Consider the following 13,790-nt stretch of genomic DNA (forward strand, 5'->3'; position numbering starts at 1 on the left):
ACCCTTGTCTTATGGACGATGACAGGAGATGCATGCATTCCTCTGTATATTGTTATAAGCTATGACAGAACTTTAATCATAGCAATGTGCGTGTCCACGTGTGTACGTGTCAACCATGTGCGAGTTACACATTGACAAACGGGGGAGCTATTTATTTTGATGCCTTTAGTCTGAAGTCTAACATCTGATCTCTTCTGTCTGTCTCTGCAGCAGCAACAGCAGTCCTTATCAGACGGACAAAGACGGTGCCGCAGCTTGGTCCTGTAGAGCAAACAGACTGCAAAAAGAGAGCCTGTGTGGTGCTAAGTCTCACACCGGAGTGAGGGACAGAAGAGAGGCAGTTAAAGAGAAGAAAAAAGATTTCTGAGAGATACTGTAAAGGACAGAGGTAGACAGAATAGCAATGCTCAGTGAAATGATGAAATGGAATGAGGTTGCTGTAATAGCTTTCTGGATAGCCTTGTCAAAACTGAGACCATGTCATAAAATATTTCCACAGGGGGAAAAAAGTGAGAGCTCCACACAATCTGTGACTGTAGTCCACTGAAGTGTGCTACTTTTCTCATGGGCCCCAACAATAGACCTTTATAGGACTGTTACACTGTTCAGTTTGACACAGAGAGGTGTGATTTCAGCACACAGATGATCCATTCCAGACATATGGTATATTAAGGCAACACATAAAGGTCAGGCACTATCACCTGCTTTAATTAACAAGACACATACCAAAATGATTCAAAATGTTAAAATCCCCTAGTAAGTTTCACAAATTAATTTGTAAAATGTATTACTCATGTTTTATCCAATAAAACAATGCTGCAATATGTTCCTATGTAAAGGTCACAGTTACCTCTTTAACACCATTAGATAAGAAAAGAAGACATACACTGATATGCTGGGGCATAAAAAACAAAAAATCTGAAAGCCACAGCCTATATAATAAAAACATCATCATCATCATCAAAGTCCTATTTATTCACTGTGGAAATAGTAAATACTAGTCGGTCAAATAAAGAATAACTCTATGATTATATATAACCTCTATGACAGCAAAAATAGATGTGCAACAGTGTATAAACAAAGTAGGAAAAGAGACTGCACAATAATCCCCAAACACAACTGTAGCAATTGAAGTATTACAAAAAGACACATTTGCCATAAACTGTACAATCAGGTGCCAGAGTCAGAAATGTTTCTACTCACTGCTGACAGAAAATCAGACCAGGAGCAAGGCCAACACTAATCAAAGCTACATCGTGCCCAAATGCCAGGAAGTTTTCCACAAATGTTCAATAGCTGATTTATTTAAATGAGGTAATTGCTTTACTTCAATCCCCCTTATACATCATCATTATAATTATATCTGGGTAATATTTTTCATACCTAATTACCAATTTGGAAGAATTAAACTCTTCCAAACCATGATTTTCCCTCTCCACCTGTTTTCGACTCTTTTCCACACACAGCAGCGCTGTGCAGATGCAGTCTAGTTGCCAGTGTGCTCAGGCTTTGTATGTTGTATGTGTTTCTGCAATCATTTAAAATGCTCACTCAGAAAAGTATTTAAAATATCTGTCTGTGCGTGCATACTCTTTACTTTGTATGTATGTGATGTGTGTGCTTTTACATGTATAACCAGAGTCTGTGAAACCCCAGACCTCTCACTAATTACACACTGGATAGTGGCAGAGCCCTGGCCTTCGTGCCTGCATCATCTGTTACATAAATACTCATTTGACAGAAACTGCTGTCAGGCTCCATCTTGGTCTGCAGCGCTGGTCAGTGCCAGGTTAAACCGCTGCTGGACCGGGCCGCTGCCACTCCCTTGTTTTGTGCTCAGTTGTTCAGAATATGTGTGCATATGTGTATGATATATAAAAGACAGTGTAAAAAACATGAATGCAAAAGTAAGGTGTGTATATGTGTTGTTTGAACATTTGATTGCACGTACAATTTGTATCCATGTGTGAGAGGTTAAAAAAACAAGGACAGAAAAGGCGGAGAGAAAAAAGGTGCATGTGTGCATGCATGTGAGTGTGTATGTGTGTCTGTGAGTGTGTAATGTAAGTGTGCAGGGACATTTAACAGTGCCTGTTACCAGAAGCCACAGGATGTGCGTCTGCAGCAGACCACCTTGTACCCCATGACATCATCATAGTGCCTCCTGAAACTCCATACACACATACACACACGCGCACACACACACACACTTCTTCCTAACACGTTATTTTTTCCCTACCCTCATCAGGTGCGTAAAGTGCATTTGCCATGTGTCGAGCACATGTTGAACTTTAACAAATGTTTTGAATAACAGTTGAGGTATCACGTATCATGCTTGCATAATGAAAAACATGTTTACTGTCTACACACTACAAAGCATCCTAACTGAACTGATTCCTTTTTAATAGGGAAATAAAAGTGTTTTATACAACTGAAGTGAACAATCGAAATGGAGTGGCAATGTTTGAACAGTCTGGTGATATGCAGTGACAGGCGTTTGGCACTTCACTGGACCACAGTGGCCAGAAAGCGAGCTAAGAGCAACAACCCAGCAATAAACAACAGATGGCAGCTCTCACTTCCAAGAACAGCAAAGTATTTATAGATGAAGCCTTTGAAACTGCAGTAACAATCAGGACATTTTAAAATCAATCCAACACCATCATGAATCACATTTAACAGCACAATCTGAAAGCCATAGTCTGCACTGTTGACCATTGCAACAATAAGAATCACTATTCAAATACATAAAACAGCTACAATATACAGTAAGAGACAAAGGAAAAGCTTTGATTTTAGAACCAGATGTAACGAAAGTGACTTAATTGAGGAAGTAATAGTAGCATGTCTAGTTAAATTAGCACTTGTAAGTTGATTCATGCCCATGGTGCATAACATTTAGAGGCAGTTAGATCTGTGAAAACAACTGGACAGATAAAAGCAGCCACCTGCTAGAGCAAGTTATGTAGGTGTTTGACACAAAGTATATAATAAGCATACATATCATTTTAGGCTTCCTATAAATAGAAGTTGAGTAAACTGATTCATACTGACTGTGTGATGTACAGTTTTTTGGTGAGAAAAGTAAATGGCAGGAATTTCTGAGCATTTTAAAGACTTAGGTGAGGCTTCACGTGTCTGGAGTTCACTAGTGGGAATGTACAGATGAACAAGTAATCTTTGCCCAATTGCTGATGAAAAGGAAACAGCTGGATGGAGCCTGTGGCCTCTTTCAATAACCACTTTATAATTAGTATAGAAAATAAATATAAATATCTTATTGAAACAATAGGTCCTTAAGCTGCCATAACATAATAAATCGACCTGGTTATGATAAAGAGGAATTCATTAAGCTAATAATGGCCCTAATGAGCAAATACTTTTTCGTTGACATGTTTGTTTCAACACAACAAATGCGCAGTGAGCTTCTGAGCATGACTACATTTTGGTCATTCTTTCTTCGCCCACTCATGTGCTTTTTTTGGCACTTGTCTGGAACCCAAAACCTAAACCTCAAGCTCTAAAGGAGAAGCTATGTAGAAATATACACCTATTATTGGTCATTAGGAACCTAATTTTCTTCATGAAGTGTGTTTCCTTACAGTGGCAGCAGAGACTAAGTGTATTCCTTCTCTGTTTCTGTTATTAGGGGCAGAGGGAGGGTTGAAGGTGCTAAATTTCCCTCTGCTGTGTTAAGGCAGGGTTACATAGTATATCACATCTTGGTTAGAGGCAGCACACTCCTGCACTGTACTCTCCCAACAGGCATCCTGCTGAGCCACACTCTCTCACACACATATAGCTACTGTATGCATGCAACACAAGGCAGAGGCAAACAAACACAGCATCCACACGCCAACGCTGTTGATTCATGCTAATACGGGTCTGGTAGAGCTACACGGTGTTAAGGTGAGGGAAACTCTCTAACCCTTGACTGGCCTCTCGGAAACATGGGCATGGCTTCAAATTCAGACCAAACACTAGCTCACAGAGAGAGCTGTGGCAACAAATAACTAGCTTTCATTCATAAACACCGTCTGACGGTCAGCTCATTGTCATTTGAGGGCAGCTATGATGATTAACCCTCAATCGCAGACAGGCTGTCTCCTTTCTAATGGTGAGCATTAATTCATGGTCTGTGACTGGCATGCATGATTCTAGTTTTCGTACCTTTTTTACGAAAAGGAGGTGTAAAAAATCAACGTTGTGCTAAATATTAAGATGGTATGGGAGCAGAATGACAAGAGCAAATGCCAGAATAAAACTTGGGCATCCACGCCCCTTTTTAAACGTATTGGTTTAGTAAGAGCTGGATCCAAGTTACATTTGAAACCTCAATATGTCACTGACATTCAAGATTCGTCAGCACAAAACCACACAGCATCACTGCTCGAGCCATTTGTCCAACTGTATTTATGGTCACTCATGATTATTTTGGTCCACATGCTGCCTGTCACAGTTCACAAACTCAGACAGTCTGCACTGGCCTGTAATCAATGTGTCATGTTGCTTTTAGCGCTGCCTTTAAATAAACAAGCAGGAATCTGTCCCACTCGTTAAGACTCTAGTCTGGGAGATGACATTGTCAGAGGGATTAAAGAAAAAGAAGCGATAAAGATAAAGAAGGAGAAGAGATAAAGGGAGCCAAAAAGTAAAGGATAATGAGGAAAACAATGCAGGAGGACGGTCTACTCTTCCACCTGTTTCCCTAAAAAGCATGTATTTTCCAAAGCACAGACGTCAACCAGAACACAAAACACATGAACTCCTCGATGATCGTGATCCTTCTACTCCGTTATTTCGACCACTGGGATCCTTTACTCTTATAAATAGACAGGCAGCAACTGCTACACCACAGTCTATATTATCATATGTGACTGAGCGATGTGTGCTTCTGCATTGATGAATAAGGGTATTGATGCTTGGCACAGGTTGGAGGTTTACTACTACTGTACTATGAGCACATGTATTAATTTTACTTAAGTATCATTTTAAGGTACTTGTACTGTACTTGGGTACAGTATTTCCATTTTAAGTTGCATACGAATACCGTATTTTCCGGACTATAAGTCGCACTTTTTTTCCTTCTTTGGCTGGTCCTGCGACTTATAGTCAGGTGCAACTTATATATCAAAATATATATAATTTAACATGTTTTTACATGTTAATTCATACTGAAAACATTACCATCTACAGCCGCGAGAGGGCGCTCTAGGCTTGTGACAACTAGAATGCTGCTCCTAAAGACAACTGAGAAAGAAAAGAGATAACAAACTGCAGGTAGTAAAATATGCAGCCGAAAACGGTAATCGAGCAGCAGAAAGAAAGTTTGAAATGAGGGAGAAACTTGTGAGGGACTGGCGAAAAGATTACTCTTACTGCAATGAAGAAAACAAAGAAAGCTAATCGGCTAATCGCGGGCTGAAAGCAAGATGGCCAGAGCTGGAGGAAGGAGTCGGGAGGGGCTTGTCAACGGTGCAGTTACGTCTCCACGCCTTTTAATACATCCATGCTCCACGCCCTGGTAGCTAGATGTTCTGTGTGCTATTGTATAGTTCAATAACTGTTAATGTGTTACGTTAACATACCGGACACCTACCGTATTCAGCCTGTTGTTCTGTGTGTTATTGTGTAGTTGACAGATGAAGAAAAAAAACAAAAACATTCTGAATAAATGCGACTTATATATGTTTTTTTCCTCTTCATGACGCATTTTTTGACTGATGTGACTTACCGTGCATTCATGGACATCGGAAAAACGTTTTTCCGAGTGAAAACGTCACCATTCATGTAAAACTCGGGCTTGATTTTTGCTGCATTCATGCCACCTCGGAATAACAGGCACTGCCCTCCTGGTTACATTGTTTTTCCGACTGGCAGCGTTCACATGGTCGGGATGCGTGTTCTTCTTCTTCTGTTATATTGGCGTTTGGCATAACAACTTTTTGCATGACTGCCACCAACGGTTGGCTGTAGCCTAGAGCATCAGGTGTGTGAAAACATGGAGGCCACAATAACAAAAGATTCTCTGCTGTTTTGTTATGCGAGCATCCAAACAGCACATCGCCAGGTGTGTGTTTGTGTTATCTGCAGGACAACGAACGGGAAAAGACACGGATAACGTTTTTTTTTTTTTATACATAGGCCTATTTATGAATAATTTTAAACATATTATGTCTGTGTATGTTTCTTGGCAGAGGCATTTGTCCACAATAAACTGTTTATTATCATTGAAATATGTTCAGTGAACCAAAGTCGCCTCCATCAAATGTCAGTTGTCAACAACGCATCACCAACTGGGAAACTCGGTTAGCAAAATCCAGCCTGAGTTTCCCACCTCTGATTCCCACAGGACGTTACGTGAATGGTGACGTTTTCACTCGGAAAAACGTTTTTCCGATGTCCATGAACGCACAGCAAGATAACCGAGTTTCCCAGTTGGTGACGCGTTGTTGACAACTGACGTTTGATGGAGGTGACTTTGGTTCACTGAACATATTTTAATGACAATAAACTGTTTATTGTGGACAAATGCCTCTGCCAAGAAACATACACAGACATAATATGTTTCAAATTATTCATAAATAGGCCTATGTATAAAAAAAAACACATTATCCGTGTCTTTTCCCGTTCGTTGTCCTCCAGACTCAAACAAACACCTGGCAATGTGCCGTTTGGATGCTCGTATAAGAAAACAGCAGAGAATCTTTTGTTATTGTGGCCTCCATGTTTTCACACACCCTGTTGCTTCTGACTACGGCAACCGTTGGTTGTAGTCATGCAAAAGTTGTTATGCTAAACGCATATTAACAGAAGAAGAATCAATACATCGGCCAATCCAACTCGTTGCACGTTGAGGGAGCAGTGACCTGTTTTCCAAGGTAGCCTAAGGCCAAACATTATACTCGAGGCCGATTTATAGTCTGGAAAATACGGTACTCTGCTACCGTTCACAGGGCAATATTGTAATTTTTGCTCCACTACATTTATCTTTGCAGATTCATATTTTACTTAACAACACATGTAATCGCATTATGAATTATGATATATTGTTATACAGTAGATAAAAAAACAGATTAGTGTATAAAGCAACTCCACCCCAACATACAGCAATAAAATCCATTTTATATCATGATATCACTCTTAAAGAAACCATGCTCCATAACGAGTAGATTTATTTTTGATAATGAAGTACATTTTAGATACTACTTATGTTCTACTTTTCAGGACATTTACGTAGAGAATGGAGTATTTTGGATTGTCTTATTGCTACTCTCATCCAAGTACTGTGAAGGATCTGAATACTTATTTTACCATTGAGTAACTGAGCTACATTTTTGTTTTGTGAAGCAAATATAATTTATTTTAAATTAACAATGGCTCGCTTTCAAATTATCATGTCCACATGCTGCTATACAGGCAATCAACTGTGGGCATTGTAGTTCACTGTAGCTGGATTTCAGCGCTGGGTTTCTTTTGTTTAACTACACCAAAAGGAAACACCAGGCATATAAATCCAACATGGTGCATCATAACACCAGAAATAAACAAAATGTACTGATTTTTTTCTGAATGGTTTGAATGTTTACTACTCACTAAAGCGCACTTGGCCGCCTTCTGTGAGTGCAGGCTCCAGCTGAGCGTGGCCTTGAAGGTTGAGGCTCTCTTTAATTTAGCAATGTGGGCTACGCTACGCTAGCTGGTGGTCAGCGGTTCCCTTTAGCTCCTCAGAAACACCTCATTACAACCGAGCGGCTAATTATAGACAAGCCGACACTTAGCTACATGCTAGAGCCAAGACGCGCACAACAACGTGTTATGAAACATACTGTACGAGAACAGGAGAGAATAGTTGTTTTGTTGTTTAAGTTTTAGGGCAGAGGCTCGAAGACACATGCATAAGGAAGATAGATGATGATGGTTTCCAGTTTTGTGGTCAGCTGTCCTTAAGAGACTTTTTTGTTTTTGGAGCGACTATGAAGAGCAAAGACAGTTAAGAAGGACAAATACAAATAAACCGACTGGCTGAGGGAAATGTACACTAATGTTTGCTGTTTATCCTCAAAGACTGTGATCTTGTATCTCTTCTTTTACTGTATTTTGAGATTGTACTCAACTATGTGTTCCCTAAAGCAAAAATCACAAACAGACATAAACTAAGGTTAATCTTTTCCCTCAGACAGTGAAAGAGCAGCAATTTACACCAACAGATTGTATAAATCTGTCAAGTATGTCTTGGCATCATCATTTACAGCAAGTTTTAATGGACTGCAATCAGCACACATGATGTGCACACTTGGAATCACTGACGTGGTGATGCTTGTTTACAGATCGGCCAGCAAACTCCCTCTCACAGATAAAACGCATAAACAATAAACACATGCACATGAATGGGCACGCTAATGGGTGGAGGAAGATACAGGGAAGCTCAGAGAGACAGTGGTTTTGAGATCCTGTGGTTGAGTATGTAATGGAACTGCATGTAGTGATTAGAGACACACACGTTCCAGCTGGCATACTACACAGCCAATGTACCCAGTGGCATGGCTCTGTCTGTGCGTGTGTGTGTGTGTGTGTGTGTGTGTGTGTGTCATACACATCCACTGCAGTGTGGACATGAAGGCTGCATATGTTCGCTCAGTTTGCTCTCCAGGAAAGAATGTTACTTGGACGTTTTTTTGCAGACTTCCAGAAGAGGAAACACAAGGAGGAGAGATACAAGGCAGGACGATGTAGAGGGAGAAAGTGGCAAAGGAACAGATGGGAATGGAAAAAGAGGGAGGGAGACGGTGAAAAAGAAAAGGGAGGCTGGGTAAACATTGGAAGAGAGCGTGGCAACTCTTAGGGTGAGAATTTGTGGTAAAGAATTAGAACAGCTTTCAGCAGTGATGGGTGGATTTACAGGACAGGTAGGTCCAACTGGCACAAATTCAGCCCAGTCCCAGCCAGACTGGTGCAGCAAGAAGGTGCCAGTGGGCCAAGAGGCAGGCAAGTTGCTCCGGGCCAGGCCAGTGGAACACTACACAACCAGGATCTGGGCCAGTGGACCAGGCCAAACAGCTGATGGCTTTTCAAGGGGCGTAGAAACACTGTGTTTTTTAGAGTCAGACACAAACTATAGAGTTACCCATTTAACCTCAAGTTGGGTTTATCTGAGGACCTAACATAACCTTTGACCTCTTGTTAAAGTCTGAGGAGATACTAGTTTATTGTTACATTCCTGAACCTCTCTGGTTGCCCCAAAAGTAACTTAGGTGAAATGTTTAAATTTCAGTCCATCACCTTCTCTTTCAACACACACACTAGGCAAATGCAACCCATCACTCTCCAACCCTGTAATTAACACCACTGACCACACCCGCTGACTCTTTTGGTGAACCAATCCCCCTGCCGAGAATCTTTCCCATCTTAAACTGGACGGGGAAAAGAACAACTTCTTGGAAGCTGGGTGTTTGTGTGTCTTTGGATAAACCCTTTGTTAACTTTGGACTGTGTTGCTTTTACTCAAGATGTCTCTTCAAAAAATCTGGAAAATGTGATTTCGCCAACAGACCTGAACATTTGTACAGGGTTATGGTTGCCGCTTAGAACTGCAGCACTACAGTATGTCTCGGTTGCGGCTTTAGCAGTCGAAGGATCTGCTGTTTGGAGGGTAAACACGAAGAACCAAAACTGGATATTGAAGAGTTCATGTGTTCAAGTGTGACAGGCGATGGCAGGATGTGGATTTTAGCACTAACCCTCATTTTTATTTTAGGGTGGGTATGATGTGCCGTCAGTCACTGCTGTCTACACATGAGAGACAGGTGTTAAGGGAAAAGTGTGTAAGCGTAAAAAAAATAAAAAAAGAGACGATAAGAAAGACAGAGAGAGAAGTGGTGGGAGACAAAGGTGGGTTTCAGAGGAGGAGAGCACATTTTGATACAAAGGTGTGAGATTTGGCCGAAGTGAGGTTTGCTTTCCACGCGGGACGACCACATTCCATCTCAACATTTCAAAAAGGCTTTTCAGGCCGTCCTGAAGAGCGTCCACCCCCTCATTTTGCCATCAATAGATTAATCTATCTCAGCCCAGACATGAATGAAATATCTCATTATTTTGTCATAAAGTTAGTAAACTTGCATTCATCTATATCACATTTGACTCTTCAATCTTTAAAATTGAGGCTATGGATCACATTATGGAAAGTTAGCAGCAGAGTACACACTTTTTGCAGATTCACATCCAAACCCTGTCAGTGTTAACATATTGCTCTCTATTGTCTCTGGTGTCTGCGAATAGCAAAATGATAACAATAACTAAGCCAGCCGTATCCCCCCTACAGGCTGTCATTTTAAAGTAACTGACACAGTAGCCTGAAGTAGACAGGTACTACTGACTTTTTGAGTGACAAGCAGAAATAAAGATCTGTTGCGTAAGGCTTTGTTTGTACAGGTTGGTGGGAGGGGTTAGAAGACATATTTCTAGCTTCCCTCTTTATTTAGCCTGGCCTTTAGATATGTGAAGTGGCTCTGTAAAAACTATCTTTCTCTAAACAAAAATAAATGCATTCTTTTAAACGTGTGGGAAGAGTGTTTCTTCTAAAACAACTAAAGTTGGAGTGTAAAACATAAACCAGCTCTGAGACTAAACAAAGGAAAATGTTGCATTGCAATGAAATGGAATGTAAAAAGTCATTTCTTGCAGCATTATGAATGAAACTATTTCAGCGTTTATGTAAGCTGAAAGAGCATGAATGTGAGTCTTTGAGTCTAATGGTCTTTACTTAATCTGAGTCCAGTTCTGTTTTCATCTGAGACCAACTAGGATAAGGCACCTAATTGTTTATATGCATGTACATACTCGCACACCAATAAGTGTAAGCAAAATCCCACAAGATAAAGTGGTCTTTCAAATTTTATGTTCAGTGCTTTTTGAGCAAACAGGCCTGTGCAAAGCAGATGAAAGACCCACATAATCATAAAGGCTGAAAGCTGTAGAAAATGATAATCTGTGTTTGGGTATCGTTTTACAAAAAGGCAACTTCTGATGTCTTTGAAAACCACACACTTGACATTGCCCTTGGGCCTCAGTCCTGGTGTCTGACAAAATAACATTAAGAAACCTTGCAAGCTGTTGACTTCTACAATTAAAAGCAAAAGCTAGTATTTAATGAATTAAGACAGCAGAGTAAATTAAATGTACCATGGTTAGATGGAGCATTTACAGTAGCATTTTGTGCAGTAGGTAGCATACAGTGGGTTTATCAGAACTTTTTGCTGAAAAGAGCTGTCTACTGCATCTGGATACAACAACCTCTCAACAAAGTCTCCTAAAAGTTACATTCCCCTACAACGAAAACTGCATTCTCAATTACGTTTCGGGGGAAATGTATTTTCCAGCTACCGGCACACATTGTGAAACCGTCACTGTTTTAAACACCTGGTTAAAGTTGTGAATTGAAACAAAACTATTTGGTTAGGTTTAAAAAAGATGATGGTTTGGGTTAAAATGTTACGTAATTTTTGGGTTTCAGACGGGACACAAACAGAGGTCTCCTGGGTGTAAGTCCTGTGTTTGTTTGACCCATCTATCCACCCGAACCCCCTTCCTATGCAGACTTAGATTAGAAATTTGTGGTATGTCAAAGACAAACGTAATCCAGGACAAAATACATTTCCCTTCGAAAACTAATTGAGAATGCAGTTTTGTTGTATGGGAACGTCATTTTTAGAAGACAGGGCTGTTATGAGAGCGGTGAGAGTGAACCAAAACAGTAAAGTTGTGAGCCAGAAAACTGTGAGTTAAAAGAAGCTAAACGCTCAGCTAGAACTGAGTTATACTACACAGATGATACAGTAACTGTCTCTGGGTTCATCACTACAAGTGACCCTTTCACATAAAAATATTAATAGGGCTAGGCAATATATCGATATTATATCGATATGGTGATATGAGACTAGATATCATCTTAGATTTTGGGTATCGTGATATGACATAAGTGTTGTCTTTTACTGGTTTTAAAGGCTGCATTAAAGTAAACTGATGTACGTTTCTGAACATACCAGACTGTTCTATGATTTGCCTTTTTCCCACTTAAACATTATGTCCACATTATTGATTATTTATCTAAAATCTAAGTGTGAAGATACTGTATTTTGTTAAAGCCCCAATTGTCAACCCTAGAATATCGCCACAATATCGATATCGAGGTATTTGGTCAAGAATATCGTGATATCGGATTTTCTCCATATCGCCCAGCCCTAAATATTCATTATAGTTGCTTTAGAATTATGATATACTCTAATAAATCTAATTCATTTTGGAAATAGCCTTAGTTTCTAGAAAACAGCCGAAAAACTGGCTTTCTCATTCTACTCAGCGGAACCCAAAAAGGAATGGGCTATATAAAACTTTAAAGTGCAAGGCAATACATTTCCCCAAACCAGCACAGTGGTTTTAACAACATGGGTTGGGCATTGCCAATCTATCTGCCCTGCTGTATATTTAAAGCTGCTATTTTAAACCACTATATATTTTTTTCATTGCCATGAAATGAGGCTAGCAGACAGAGATGTGGTAAACTCACTCAGAATAAAGATAGGCAGAGTTCCTTGAACAAGGTATGTCACTGACCACCAGGCAGCATGTTTCTTCTTAACAAGTCCCACAACGTCCAATTACTTGGCTTTAGGGTGTTGGTTTGCCACCCTGGACTCTGATGAAAAAGTCAGACTAGAGTTGTTGAATCAAATTGGAAAATAATTGCTTGACTTCAGTGACCACACAGACGTGCTGTTTGATGACAAGTGTATATGTGGCCAATGCAACAGAAACAAGAGCTCAGCATGTTGGGTGTTCTATGGCAATAAACACAGGAATGCAGAGTGCTTTGCCTAAGTAAACTTCCTAAATAGGTTAAAAACACCAGGGCACAGAGATATGAGGAAGGGCAAAAATGATCCAAAAATCAACAGCACTCACAAAGCAGACTTCAATTATTCTGTTTCTAATTCCGTCATGAAAGGACCTGGATTCAGATTAGAGGTCTGGTTCCTTCTGGACAAACTGATTAAAGCTGGGGCATTACGTTTACATGTTGTAAGCGGACACCTAATTTTCTCGTAGGACCTCTATTTATCCTGGCACTGATCTTTTAAATTATGGGATATACGTAGTCGCCTTCTTACAAGCATCAGCCAGGGTACCACCCAGTGGCTGTGGGCCCTCGAGCCACATAGCTGTTCACGCACCACCACAGGAGCAAACATAAAAGTCACCACAACCAGTCATCATCAGTGTCTTGGCAACCCCTTAAAAACAGCAAAAAGTTCCTAAAAGCAACCCCCTTCTGAGCGGATGTATAATGTGTGGCTATATGGAGTACAAAAGGCTGAAATTAATAGACTAAAGCTTCGAGCTGTGTGGAACATCATACTTCACTTTTACATCATAAAGTTGGGCTATAAAAGCTTTTAAAAGAAATAGTTTGTCATTTTGGGAATACACTTCCTCGCTTTCTTGGCAAACATTGATAAGACTGTTTACCATGCTTACATCTTTGTATTAAACATCTCTCCTGTCTCACTCCGAAGTTTAAAAAAGACACCAACAAGCAGCTCTTAAGATCAAATATTATCACCTGGTAGAGCGCCCCATGTACAAAGGCCTAGTCCTTGTCACAGCGGCCGCAGGTTCAACTCTGACCTGCATGTCATTCCCCCTCTCTCTCCCCTTTCACATCTTCAGCTGTCCTATATAATAAAGGCCTAAAATGCCCAAAAAATAATCTTAAAAAAAAAAAGAAGACA

At 40.3% G+C, this 13,790-nt stretch overlaps 1 protein-coding gene across 5 annotated transcripts in view; it reads right to left on the reverse strand.

Annotated features, from left to right (window-relative positions):
• Positions 1–13,790, reverse strand: part of usta (uronyl 2-sulfotransferase a) — a 52,361-nt gene that overhangs the window by 31,474 nt on the left and 7,097 nt on the right. For 2 of the 5 annotated variants that reach the window (XM_039782570.1, XM_039782569.1), the window contains exon 1: positions 2,099–2,160. The exons of 2 other annotated variants lie outside the window; for them this stretch is intronic. In XM_039782570.1, coding sequence (XP_039638504.1) covers positions 2,099–2,145 — 47 coding nt within the window. In that variant the 5' untranslated portion in view covers positions 2,146–2,160. Of the gene's footprint in view, positions 1–2,098; positions 2,161–5,734; positions 5,882–13,790 lie in introns of those variants that run through there. One more of the 5 variants, XM_039782572.1, reaches the window with a different exon arrangement.

The sequence above is a fragment of the Perca fluviatilis genome, chromosome 18 (assembly GCF_010015445.1).
Source record: "Perca fluviatilis chromosome 18, GENO_Pfluv_1.0, whole genome shotgun sequence".
NCBI lineage: Eukaryota > Metazoa > Chordata > Actinopteri > Perciformes > Percidae > Perca > Perca fluviatilis.